The sequence below is a fragment of the Rhinopithecus roxellana genome, chromosome 6 (genome assembly GCF_007565055.1).
Source record: "Rhinopithecus roxellana isolate Shanxi Qingling chromosome 6, ASM756505v1, whole genome shotgun sequence".
NCBI lineage: Eukaryota > Metazoa > Chordata > Mammalia > Primates > Cercopithecidae > Rhinopithecus > Rhinopithecus roxellana.
Window position 1 is genome coordinate 26,584,790 of NC_044554.1, and position 14,411 is coordinate 26,599,200.

At 36.1% G+C, this 14,411-nt stretch overlaps 1 protein-coding gene across 1 annotated transcript in view; it reads right to left on the reverse strand.

Annotated features, from left to right (window-relative positions):
• Positions 1-14,411, reverse strand: part of ASZ1 (ankyrin repeat, SAM and basic leucine zipper domain containing 1) — a 64,447-nt gene that overhangs the window by 20,025 nt on the left and 30,011 nt on the right. The window contains exons 5-6 of the mRNA XM_010389334.1: positions 1,326-1,437; positions 363-497 (exon numbers count right to left, since the gene is read on the reverse strand). Coding sequence (XP_010387636.1) covers positions 363-497; positions 1,326-1,437 — 247 coding nt within the window. The remainder of the gene's footprint in view (positions 1-362; positions 498-1,325; positions 1,438-14,411) is intronic.

Consider the following 14,411-nt stretch of genomic DNA (forward strand, 5'->3'; position numbering starts at 1 on the left):
GTTAGAAGTTCAAACTGGCATTTTACTAGCTTTCACTCAGTAACTTAAAATTCTGGACCAGTCTGAAATGTTTAAATAGTATATTACAATTTTATTCCTGGGGCCAGAATAAGATTTTATTACTCTTTTATAGAGCCTTTAAATTACTGTATTATAAGTGTCTCTTGTTTCATAGAAGATGAATACTCTAGCAAAATAAAGTTCTCATTACCTGGCTGGAGGAAAGATACATATTTAAACATTTAATAATTGCCAGATACACTATAATTACCCTTGTAAATTCTAACAAATTAATAAAAAAGTTCTACAAATGATAATGTGACATGCCACAAAAAATAAGTTTAATATGTACAGAAGGATACCTCATGATGTTTGTTTCTTTTTGCAATCTCACTTGGCATCTTTCCATCTTTGGTTTGTAGCACTTTATTAGCTCCAAGTTCAAGCAACTTCAAAACTATATTTTTATGACCCTGACGTGCTGCCCACGTTAAAGCCTGTAAGTGGGGGGAAAAAGAAGATTGTTTAAAGAGAAGGAGTGTATATGAGACAGACAGGAAAAGTTTTCAACAGTATTTATGACACAATAAAAAAGAGAACATAGTTAATTAATAGAATGATGCAATCTCTTCATTTTACAATATAATGTAAACATATTTCCAAAGTTGTAATTGCAAAGCTGACTGCAAAGCTCATTGATTTTTTAAAACCAGTGTTTTATACAATTAACTGATGTTATGGAATAAAATGATTTATTTGCCAATCACTGAAAGGTTTTCTACAAAAAAGAATTCTTAGGTATATTTAGAGCCCAGATTTTGCTGTGTGTTACAATTTTTTTTTTTTTTTTAATCAAGAGTAAGGACTAAGAGAGTCAATTAATTCCTCTTTTTTTGAGATGGAGTTTCGCTCTTGTTGCACTTCAGCCTGAAGTGCAGTGGTATGATCTCGGCTTACTGCAAACTCTGTCTCCCGGGCTCAAGCGATTCTCCAGGCTCAGCCTCCTGAGTAGCTGGGATTAAAGGCGTGTGCCACCATGCCTGGCTAATTTTTTGTATTTTTAGGAGAGACCGGGTTTCACCATGTTGGCCAGGCTGGTCTCAAACTCCTAACCTCAGGTGATCTGCCCGCCTTGGCCTCCCAAAGTGCAGGGATTACAGGCATGAGCCACCATGCCAGCCTTTTATTTCAACTGTTGCTTTTTTTCACCAGATAGCAATTATATTCCAGCCCTTTTGTAATTATTACTTCTTAAAACTCTTTTTTTAAAATAGATTACTGATAATAACAGAAACAAAAAGAAACATTGTAAAAATGTTTCTCACAGTGTAACCATTCTCATCCTGGGTATTAACTTCTGCTCCATGAGCAACAAGGAGAGCAACAACCTGGGTGTGACCATCTCGAGCAGCGTACATGATTGGGGTCATAAGTCTCCTAAGGAGGAGGAAGAAAGGAAACATTTGTGTTAATGCTGCCATTAATCTCTCATTTTCATTAATTTAACCATATACAATACCACCAGTACTACTTTGAAAACAAAGAAAAAGAAATGAAAGCTTTTGCTAAATCAGGTGATTTAAAAATCCAATCTTCCTGCAAATAAGTACAAGTGAAAGAGATGACACTTTTAAAGTGCTGAATGCTTACACAGCACCCTCTAGTGAATAACTGTATTAAAAAATACATGAAATAAGCCAAGCTTTCTACTATGAAGTCTCACTAATATACATATTCATCTAGAAAATTATCAGAGTACCCACACTATGCTTATGCTAGGAATATAGTAATGAGTGACACAAACAAGGTCCCTGCCCTCAAAGGATTTGCTAATACTAAATGCTTATTACATTTTATTTAGAGGATTGCTGAAACAAAAATGTAAATTTAAAAACTTTATTCCTTAATGTATTCTATTATGATTCTACTTTAGTTTGAGACTGAAAGAATTTTATTCTGACTGGGAGACTTACTATATGTAATCAGAAAAGAGATAAGTCCAATAGATTAACCAGCTTACTATTCTCTTAAGAGTACTTTCTGGGAGAGGATAGTGGTTTCTCTGTAGTTTATCATTTCCCAAAATTAGAGATTCAATCCTTCTACTCCTGGAAGTTAGTCAGCTTCTGGGCCTATTCCAAGGACACCAGATTTTATCAGCTCTACTTGGGCTGAACATAACATCGTGGTCTGTTTTAAAGGAGGTCTGAGATTCTGAGAACAATTTTCCTGAGTTGTCCTCAAGATCTGATTTATACACAAAGAACTTTGGAAAAGAAAAATAAATAATTTCAGAGCTCCATGTTTTGATCTTACCAAGAAAGTTTTTATTGGTTATTCACATTACATATACAACCTACAAATAGACTATTTCTCTGTAAGGCTTGTTAGCATAAGGTATACCCTGAAGTCTGATCACTTCACACCAATGTCCTTATTAGCATAAAGCAATTCATATATATCTGTTTCTTCTATTTCATGGTATATTATAATTTGAATGTTTTATGTGAAATTATATGCTAAGGCAGTTGTACAACATTGCCTCCTCTACCTTGAATATCTCTTATGTAGTGGCTTCATTAGATAGACAATCTTTATGAGGTAAAGATTGAATTTCCTGGATAACTTAAGCAAATGTAAAACATTATATACAACTTGCCAGGTGTGGTGGCTCCTGCCTGTAATTTTAGCACTTGGGGGACTGAGGCGAGTGGATTGCTTGACTCCAGGAGTTTGAGACCAGCCTAGGCAACAGAGCAAAGCCCCGCCTCTACCTCTACTTAAAATAAAAAAAATAAAAAATAAAAAAATAAAAAAAATTAGCTGGGTGTGGTTGTGCACACCTGTAATCCCAGCTACTTCAGAGGTGGGAGAATCACCTGAGCCTGGGAGGTCAAGGCTTCAGTGAGCCAAGATCATGCCATTGCACTCCAGCCTAGGCAACCAGAGTGAGACCCTGTCTCATCACAGCAACAACAACAACAGCAACAACAACAAAGCCACAAAAAAACCCCACATACACACATGCGTGGCAACAACAAATTATTTGAATTAACTAACCATTCTAATTTAAATTCTTCATTACATCTAAATCCAAACTGTTGATGTCTCATCTCCACTGCACTTACCCCCATAATAACCCAAATCTGCTCCTCTCAGTCTTCCCTATTTCATGAAGCCACCATTAACCACATTACTGAGGCTTAAGACTAGGCATAGTTCATGACTCTTCTCTGTCATTCCAAGTACAAGTCATCAGCAGCTCCTGTTAGCCCTACCTTCATAATCTGCTTCTGATCACTTCTCTTCACCTCATTAGCTTCTGATCACTTCTCTTCACCTTCATAATCTGCTTCTGATCACTTCTCTTCACCTCATTAGCCACTGCAGTGGTCCGAGACAACATCATCTTTCTCTGACTTATATTATTGCCATAGCCTTGTAACTGCTTTTCTCCATGCTTCTATTCTTAGTCACTTACAGTTTATTGTCTTTGAAAATGCTAAGATCTCCCCTTTGCAGGAACTGTGCAAGTGCTCTTCCCTGTCCCCAGACCTTCATACTGCTAACTCCTTATTCTTATTCAGATCTTTATTATGAGAAGATCAATAAAATTTACAAACCTTTAGCTAGACTGATTAAGTAAAAAAGAGAGAAGAAACAAGTTAGCAGTACCAGGAACAAGAGAAGTAACATCAGTACAGATTATCCAGATTTTAGAAGTATGAGGAAGTATTATGAACAAATTTATGCCAATAAATTAGACAGTTTAGATGAAATGGATAAATTTCTCAAAATACACAAACTACCATGGCTCACTCAAAAAGAAATAACCTGAATAGTCCTAGATTTATTTTTTAAAAACTTAATTAGTAATTATAAATTAAATTAAATTTTCCACAAAGAAAATAACAGGCCAGATGGCTTCACTGGTGAATTCTACCAAACAGTTAATGAAAACAACACCAATACTAAACAAACTCATCCAGTAAACTGAAGAGAAGAAGCTGCTTTCCAACTCATTCTATGAAGCACAAATTACTCTTATACCAAAACCAGAGGGTGCCGTTGCAAGGAAAGAAAACTATAAACCAATAATCTTCACTGAAAATAAAAATGTTTTGAACAAATTTTAACAGAATCCAAAAACACATAAAAAGGTTAATACATCATGACTAAGGGAAATTATCCTAGGAATGCAAGGCTGGTTTGATATTTGAAACATCAATCAATATAATGTACCATATTAACAAACTAAAAATGAAAAAAAAATCCTCAACAAATGCAGAACGAGTATTTTACAAAATCCAACATTTATTTCTAACAAAAACACTCTCTCAGCAATGTAGGAATACATGAGAACTTCCTCAACCTGACAAAATCATCTATGGAAAATTTACAGTTAACATCATATTTAATGGTGAAAGAATACTTTCCCCCAAGATCAGAAACAAGTCAAGGATGTCTGCTCTCACATTTCTACCCAACATTGTATTAGAAGTTCTAGTCAGTGGAATAAGACAAGGAAAAGTAAGAAAAATGGTAGGCCTCCAGATGGGAAAACAAGCAAAATTGTCTTTATTCACAGACAGCATGATGTATATAGTAAACCTGATGGACTCTGCAAAAAAAGTACTAGAACTAATGAATTTGGCAAGATTACAGCATACAAGAGCAATATTTAAAAAATCAACTGTATTTCTTCATACTAGCAATGAACAACATGAAATGAAAATAAAACAATACAACTTATAGTAAAATTATAAAAGCCAGGAAATCTATTGCTGCTTATTAGAAATGTACCCAGTATTTGCATATATGCATACATAAATACATGGTGATGGTGATGTATTTATGTATTTGAATATATCTGACTTATAATTGTCTAGGTAACAATTTGGATCCAGAAGTCTTTTTTTTTTTTTTTTTTAGATTACGTGGTACACGTTAAGGTTGGTTAATGGGTATATTATGTGTTGCTGAGGTTGAGGTTTGGTCTTCTATTAATCCCACCACCCAAGTAGTGAACATAGTACCCAATAGGTAGTTTTTCAACCCTTGAACCCTCCTTGCCTCCTCCCTTTTGGAGTCCCCAGTGTCTATTTTTAACCAAGTATCCCAGCCTCAAAATGCATTTTAAAGCTTTTTTTCCTTTCTTGTTTTCAGCTTTGAAACATATTTTGAAACATTTTGTTTCTACTTTTCCCACCAGGCACTTCAGTGAACAGTGCTTGCTTATCTAATTATGTGCTTGCTTAGGTAATCCAGGGGCCAATTTTGAAATAAACCAGGCAGAGATACAGCTCCCACTTAGGGGTAGTTACGAACAGTTAGCCTACCACTACCAGGCCAAAGTCAGGATGAGGCAAACCAGACCTTCGGGACAGGCAATTTCTCAAGATAACCATTGAAACAAGACAGTGAGACCTGCACCCTTGGGTAACACTCCTGCATATTTCCCACACCTTTTCCTTCTTAAACTGCTTCATTTAGCCCAAAAAGTTGGAATGGTCTTTTGAAGGCATGAGCCTGGCCATTCTCCAATTGCTAGCATTTGATAAATAAAATTACTTTCCTTTCACCACATCTTGTTTCTTCTGTTCTTGGTTTATGGGCAGCCAGCAGCTGGACTTGAGCAAGTTACCTGTTGTTTCCATCTTTATACGCATGTGTACCCAATGGGTAGCTCTGACTAATAAGTGAGAACATGTGGTATTTGGTTTCCTTTTTTTAGTTTTATTTTTCTACATAAATTCACTTAGGATAATGGCCTCCAGCTGCATGCATGCTGCTGCAAAGGACATGGCTTAATTCTTTTTTATGGCTGTATAGTATTCCATGGTCTATATGTGGCATATTTTCTTTATCCACTCTTGATAGGCACATAGGTTGGTTCTGTATCTTTGTAACAGTGTTTTTTTTGTTGTTGTTGTTTTTGTTTTCTTGAGACAGGGTTGTACTGTCACACAGGCTGTAGTGCAGTGGTACAATCATGGCTCACCACAGTCTCAACCTCCCAAGCCCAAGCAATTCTTCCATCTTAGTCTCCCAGGTAGCTGGGACCACAGGCATGTGTTACCACACCTGGCTAAATTTTTTATTTTTGTAGAGATGGAGTCTCTGTATGTTGTCCAGGCTGGTCTCGAACTCGTGGCCTCTAGCGATCCTCCCAAAGGGCTGGGATTATAGGCATGAGCCACCATGTCCAGCTGCTATTGTGAATAGTGCTGGGATAAACATAATGAGTGCAGTGTCTTTTTGGCAGAATGATTTATTTTCCTTTGGGTATATACTCAGTAATGGGATGGCTGGGTCAAATGGTAATTCTAGTTTTAGTTCTTTGAGAAATCTCCAAACTGTTTCCCCCAGTGGTTTAACTAATTTACATTCCTGCCAGCAGTGTACGTGTGTCCCTTATCTCTGCAGCTTCACCAACATGCTATTTTTTGACTTTTTATTTATTATTTTTTGAGAAGAAGCCTCACTCTATCACCTAGGCTGGAGCGCAGTGGCGCGATCTTGGCTTACTGCAACCTCCGCCTCCTGGGTTCAAGCAATTCTCCTGCCTCAGCCTCCTGAGTAGCTGGGATTACAGGCACCTGCTACCACACCTGGCTAATTTTTGTATTTTTAGTAGAGACTGGGATTCACCATCTTGGCCAGGCTGGTCTTGAACTCCTGACTCTGGAATCCACCTGCCTTTGCCTCCCAAAGTGCTGAGATTACAGGTGGGAGCCACTGCGCCCAGCCTGAATTTTTAATAATAGCCATTCTGACAGGTGTGAGATGATATCTCATTATGGTTTTGATTTGCATCTCTCTGATGAGTAGTGATGTTGAGTACTTTTTCATGTTTCTTGACTGCTTGTATGTCTTTTTTTTTTTTTTTTTTTTTTGAGACGTGACTGCTTATGTCCTTTGCCTACTTTTTAATGAGGTTATTTTTCTTATGGATTTAAGTTCCTTATAGAGCCCAGATATTTAGTCCTTCATTGATGCATAGTTTGCAAATATTTTCTCCCATTCTGCTGATAGTTTCTTTTGCTGTGAAGAAGCTCTTTAGTTTAATTAGGCTCCACTTGTCAAATTTTGTTTTTGTTGCATTGGCTTTTGAGAACTTAGTCATAAATTATTTGCATAGGCTAAGGTCCAGAAGAGCATTTCCTAGGTTTTCTTCTAGGATTTTTGTGGTTTGAGGTCTTGTATTTAAGTATTTAATCCATCTTGAATTGATTTCTGTATATGGTAAGAGGTAGGGATCCAGTTTCATTCTTCTCCATATGGGTATCCAGTTTTCCTAGTGCCATTTACTGAATAGGGTATCCTTTCCCCATTGTTTATTTTTGTTGACTTTGATGAAGATCAGTTGGTTGCTGGTGTGTGTTCTCTATTCTGTTCCATTGGTCTATGTGTCTATGTCTGTACCTGTACAATACTGTTTTGGTTATTGCAGCCTTTTAGTATAGTCTGAAGTCAAGTAATGGATGCTTCAAGGTTTGTTCTTTTCGCTTAGAATTGCTTTGGCTACTCAGGTTCTTTTTTGGTTTCATATATATATATTTTTTCTTATTTTTTGAGACAGTCTCACTCTGTTGCCAGGCTGGAGTGCAGTGGCATGATCTCGGCTCACTGCAACATCTGCCTGCTGGGTTGAAGCGATTCTCCTGCCTCAGCCTCCCAAGTAGCTGGGACTACAGGCGTGCACCACCAAGCCCAGCAATTTTTGTATTTTTAGTAGAGACAGAGTTTCACCATGTTGGTCAGGCTGGTCTCGAATTCCTGCCATCAGGTGATCTGTCTGCCCTCTGCCTCCCAAAGTGCTGGGGTTACAGGTGTGAGCCACTGTGCCAGGCCTCATATGACTTTTAGAATAGTTTTTCCTAATTCTGTGACAAATGACATTGGTCCTTTGATAGCAATCACATTGAATCTGTAGATTGCTTTGGGCAGTACAGATATTTTAATGATACTGCAGTCTTCCAATCTGTGATTACGGAATTCTTTTTCATTTGTTTGTCATTTATAATTTCTTTCAGCAGTGCTTTTCAGTTCTCCTGTAGAGATCTTTTACCTTTTGGTTAGATGTATTCTAAAAAACGAATGGAAAATCCTTTTTTTTCAGCAGTGTTTTTCAGTCCTCCTGTAGAGATCTTTTTATCTTCTTGGTTAGATGTATTCCTAGGTATTTTAATTATTTTATTTTTTTTGCAGTTCTTATACATGGAATTGCATTCTTGATTTGGTTCTCAGCTTGAACATTATTGGTATATAGAAATGCTTCTGATTTTTGTGCATTGATTTGGTATCCTGAGACTTTACTGAAGTCATTTATCGGGGTTTATGGAGTCTTCTGGGGGAAATCTTTAGGGTTTTCTAGGTATAGAAATAATACAATAAGCAAAGTCTTTTCTTTTTTTTTTTTTTTTTTTTTTTTTGAGATAGAGTCTCGCTCTGTCACCCAAACTGGAGTGCAGTGGCCGGATCTCAGCTCACTGCAAGCTCCGCCTTTTGGGTTCACGCCATTCTCCTGCCTCAGCCTCCCGAGTAGCTGGGACTACAGGTGCCCGCCTCGTCGCCCGGCTAGTTTTTTGTATTTTTTAGTAGAGACGGGGTTTCACCGGGTTAGCCAGGATGGTCTCGATCTCCTGACCTTGTGATCCGCCCGTCTCGGCCTCCCAAAGTGCTGACTACAGGCTTGAGCCACCGCGCCCGGCAGCAAAGTCATTTTTAAACATTAATAATATACTGTTCATAAAATGTTTTAATTTGCCAATAAATGAATTTAAAATTATTTTTCTCTGAGGAAATTTCCTCTGCGCTTTGTCTGAATCACACAAGTTCTGATATAAAGGCCTTGTGTTGTCACTTTGACCAGTTCTATTTTAATTAATCCAGAAATTACCAGAAATTATTAAGATATATCTTTTTTTTTCTTTTTTCTTTTCTTTTTTTGAGATGGAGTCTCACTCTGTCACCCAGGCTGTAGTGCATGGCACAATCTCTGCTTACTGCAACCTCTGCCTCCCAGGTTCAAGGAATTCTCCTGCCTCAGTCTCCTGAGTAGCTGGGGATTACAGGTGCATGCCACCATGCCTGGCTAATTTTTTTGTATTTTTAGTAGAGATGGGTTTCTCCACGTTGGCCAGGCTGTTCTCGAACTCCTGACCTCAGGTGATCTGCCCACCTCAGTCTCCCAAAGTGCTGGGATTACAAGCATAAGCCACTGTGCCTGGCCAGGTATCATTAAAAAAAAAAAAATTCTTAAAGACTTTCTTTGTGGTCTACGACATAACTTACGTTGAAAATAATCCATGCATGCAAAATATGTTAAAGTCAGAATTCTAGGTAAATATCAACTAGATACTCTTGTTAATTGTGTTATTCTATATTTTTTGTCTAATGTTTTTCTAAGAGATATACTAAAGTCTTCAAATATGATTATGGATGTTCCATTCTTTTTTTAGTTCTACTAGTTTTTGTTTTATGTATTTAAAAGCCATATATATTAAAACCATCTTGTTAAATTGTTGCTTATATCAATATCATTTTCTCTTTGGTCCCTTAAGTAATTTTAGCCTTGCATTTTATTTACTACCCTGGGGTATTTTTTTTTTTTTTTGTCTTGATATTTACCAGGTATAAATATTTGCTGAATAAATGGCATTTAAAAAATCATTTTATTTTCCACTCTAATGTAATGTTTTATTTTAGGTGTGACTTCACTAGATTTTGCTTTTAGCCAATATGAGAGTTACTATTACTTTAATAAGTGAGTTTTACCGATTATATTACTTTTCTTAGTTATTAATATGGCTGGATTTATTTCTGACATTTTTGCACCTTCTATCATGCTTCCATAATAAATACATGTTTCCATGTCTCCTTGGACATGGAATCACCTTGTTAGATTGATCAAGTTCTCTTAGTTTCACTCCCACCCACTTGATCTGAAAGCTTTTAATTTCATTGTTTTCTTCAAGTACAGTACTTACTTTTAAGTCCTCTCCTCTCCAACACACTTATCCTTACTATTCAACAAAGAGAAAAGTTCATCAATAACTATACATAGTTTCATGAGAAAAGAGATGTTTACTTTTATTTTGCTTCACTCTCTCCTCAGCTACTAGAACACCAAACTTATTATATGATGGAAAGTTAACACAAATTTAACATAAATACTCTACCCTACCCCGCTCCCCCTTTTTTAGGAGACAGGGTCTTGCTCTGTCACTCGGGCTAGAGTGCAATGGCACCATCATAGCTCACTGCAGCCTTGACCTCCTGGGCTCAAGCCATCCTTCCACCTCAGCCTCCCGAGTAGCTAGGACTACAGGTATACACCACCACGCTTGGCTAATTTTTACAATTTCTGTTGCCCAGGTTGGTCTCAAACTCCTGCGCTCAAGCAGTCCTCCCACCTTGGCCTCCCAAAGCACTGGGATTACAGTGGTGAGCCACCAAGCCTGGCTAAGATGGTCATTTCTTGATAGGAGTTTTCTTGATATGTAAATAATCTCTTCTGTAGTTAACTTTGAGGATTTTTGCCTTCATTCTTAATGTTCTGAAGTTTATTGTGATTTGTCTACATATTTTAATTAAAAAATATATATATTTATCTATTTGTATATAAATCTTTTATTCAGTAATTCTTTCAATCCTACAAATTTGTTTTCAGTTGGGAAACATTCTTGGTCTTTATTGCTTCAAATATAGTCTATCTGGAATTATTATTTGACAGATGTTAGGACTTCTGGAAATGTTCTCTATGTCTCTACCTTTCCTTTATACTTTCCATTTCTTTAGCCCTTTGTGTTATATTCTTGGATATTTCCTCAACTCTATCTTCTAGTCCACTAATCAGCTCATTAGATGAGTCCCATCTACTCTTCTACCTCTTCTACACATACACTTAATTTTAATATTCAATAGTTCCTTTTTTCATAATTAATTGTTCTTGTTTTTTAATTTCTACTGCTATTTTGTGAAGGCAAATCCCTATTTCATTGTTCAGGAATAAAGGCCTTTTTAGATTCCTCTATTTTTCCCACTTTCTCTAGCTTAAGTCACTCTTTTGTTGAATTTGTTGTCCCTGTTTCATGATACCTACATTCTTCAGATTTTGGTGATTTATGGTTGTGCACCTACCTTCTGGTCTATGGCAAAGGCCCCCAAATACAGAAGACAAGATAACCTTGTCTATCAGTAATGCAGATTTTAGGTATTGCTAGAGTTTCCCATCTGTTTCTTTCTTTGGCGAGTTACTCTTTTTCCATTGCAGAGATAACTTTTTTGTTTCAAAACTAACTTTATCAAAATATTTTAATACCTTTATATCTAAAGCTTTCTGTGGAAGGGCAAGACTTTAGCATATTCTCAGTTTAAGAGCTTGAATTTATAAGCCTATTTTTCCAAAAATTCTTTTTTTGGTCATGTTTTTCTTCCAGAATTTTTAGAATCATTTCATCAAGTTAAAACAATCCCTTTGGCACTCTGAATAAGATGTTTAATTCTATAAATTTAGATTAAAAAAATGTCTTTTTAAATATTGAGTCATCCTAGTCAAGATGACAACCAACATCCAGCCAATATGACATGCCTATTCAATCTTCTTTTATTTTACTTGGTGTAGTTTTAAATTTTTCTTCATTTAGATCTTTCACATTTTTAAATCAAATTATATTCTCAAGCTTTTCGTTTCTTGTGAGTTGGAAATCAAATGAAGTTTGCACATTAGTTTTGTAGAAACTACTATACTTTATGATTGTTATTTCTGAGTTGACTATTTTCGGTTTACCAAGCATACATTAATATAATTTAAAAATCTTGATTTTGTTCTTCTTTTCCTAATAAAAAAGATCTAATAGTTTAATTAGAGGCATAGTTCAGTGGTTTAGATTAGCAGTCAGCAAATTTTTTCTGTAAAGGGCAGACAGTAAATATTTTGGGCTTTGTGATGTATACAGGGATTTGTCACAACCACTCAACTCTGCTGTTGTATCATGAACACAGCCATAGACAATACATAAACAAATGAGCACAGCTGTGTTCCAGTGAAACTTAAGAGGTCTGCCAACCTCTGATTTAGAGTGTTAAGCTGTGGAGTCAGAATGCCTAGGTCTAATCTAGCCTCCAACATTTACTGGCTTAGATAAGTTTCTTAAACTCTCACTGCCTCAGTTTCTACAACTTTCTATGAGCATAAAATAGTTTCTACATTTGTGGCACCTATTTGTGTTAGTATCACAATCTGTGATGAGAAAATAATGTTTAGTAACAAAGAACAGTACCATGCACAAAGTAAATTCTCAGTAATTAATAGGTATTTTTATTATTAACTACATCTTATACTTTTCTTACATAACTGAATTGCCTTACAGTTCCCAAAACAATGGTAAAACTAAAAGTGCTTATAACAAGCATCCTTGCCTTGTTGCTGACATTAATGCAAATGCTGCTAATGCTTCTCCATGAAACATGTAATTTGTTTTGTCTTCAGATATATGCTTGTGAAATTAAGGAGCTACTCATCTAATCAAATTTTACTAAGGTTATAAAAATCAGAGATTTTAACTTTTATAAAATACCTTTCTGGCATCTATTATAATGATAACCACCTTAAAAATCCTCTGACCTACTTATATATTTCCTTAATATTGAACCATTTTTGTATAGTTGACCTGAATCAATTTGATCACAGTATATTATTCATTTAATTTGCTGATAACATTAAATTTGCTAATACTTCATCAAGTGGTTAAGATTTGTGTATCCATGTTCATATAAGATTTCTTTAAGTGGATCTTTTTTAAATTGGATTTCAGAATCAGTGTTATGTTTGCTTTATAAACAAGAAATGAAAGGCTTTTTTTCCCCTTAGGTTTTGATAGTATTAATGTAATCTATTCCTTGGAAGTTTAAAATAAGTAACCTATTAAAATCTCTGAGCCTAACACGTTTTTTGTAAGTTATCTTTCTGACATTTTTTTTCTCAAAAAATGCATTCAAAATCACAACATAAAAAAATTTAAAGCATAAACAAAAACCAAACTAGAAATAGCATCTACAACATATATTAAAATAATTAAATTAAAAATAAAATTATTTAATAAAAATAATTAAAATAACTAAAAGAATTTAAAAATACCTACCAGACATGGCGGCAGACACCTATAGTCCAACTTCTTGGGATGCTGAGGCAGGAGGATCTCTTGAGCCCAGGAGTTGAAAACCAGCCTGGGCAACATAGTGAGACTCTGTCTCCAAACCAAACCAAACCAAACCAAACCAAACCAAACCAAACACAATAAAAAACTAAAGTAAAAGATCCAATATACAAAAGATTCTTGTTAATCAATAAGAAACATGTGAACCACCAAACAGCAAAACTACAAAGTACACAGGCAATTAATTAGTAGACAAATACAAACAACTTACAAAAATGTGCAAGACTAATCAATTAAGTATTATTAAAAAGCATGCAAACTAAAATGAGGCATCATTACTTGCAAATCAAACAGTAAAGCTGACAACATAAAAAATATCTAGTGCTGTCACTATGTATGTCCTCTCAAGTACTGTTGGAGATCGTGTAAAGGTTTTCAATTTTTTCAGAAGACAATTTGGTAACACCTATTAAGGCAGAAGAATAGGGTCTGAAGGCAGGGAATTTAAGGCCAATTCGTGCTAATTTCCTAAAGCTGGAAGAAAACACCTGGGTCTGAAGGCAGAGAACCTAAGGCCAATTCATGCTACTTCCTAAAGCTGGAACAAAAGAAAAATCCCCATCTCTCTACAGCCTAGTAACAAGGATCAGAGGTTACTCCCTCTTCAAGTCTCTCTGTTCCACTAAGTCTCAGGTGGAAAGGGAAAGTGCCACGGATTGGCCGTGGGCCAAGTGCGGGCTATCCCTTTATCTGCATAGGGTGCCAGTCCACTCTGGCCTCTGGTTGGCCACAGACGAACTCACCGCAGCTATTAATCGGCCACAGGCCAAATCCTTCATCCACCTAGTGAGTAGCCAATAGGGACCTCAAAAGGGGTACTTAAACCCCAGAAAACCTTGTGAGTGGGGCTCCTAAAGCACAAATGATGTATTTGTCATTTCTCTGTACTAAAGGTAAAATAGTTGGTCTTCATGTCATATTTTTATATATAGTTCAGTATTATCTGATCTTTTTAATCTGGTTAAAACACTCCCATCCTGTGGAGTGTTATCTCACTTCAATATATCCCTACTTTCGCTGTTTCGTTCCTTTCTTACTTTGTGCATTTTGCTCAACTCTTTGTTCAACACGCTAAGAATCTGGACATCTCATGCTCAAGGCCTGCCTTCCCATAACACTATCACAATTCTAAATACACATCTACCTTTGTCTCAGCAACTCCACTTTAGGAATGTGTTCTATCAAAAA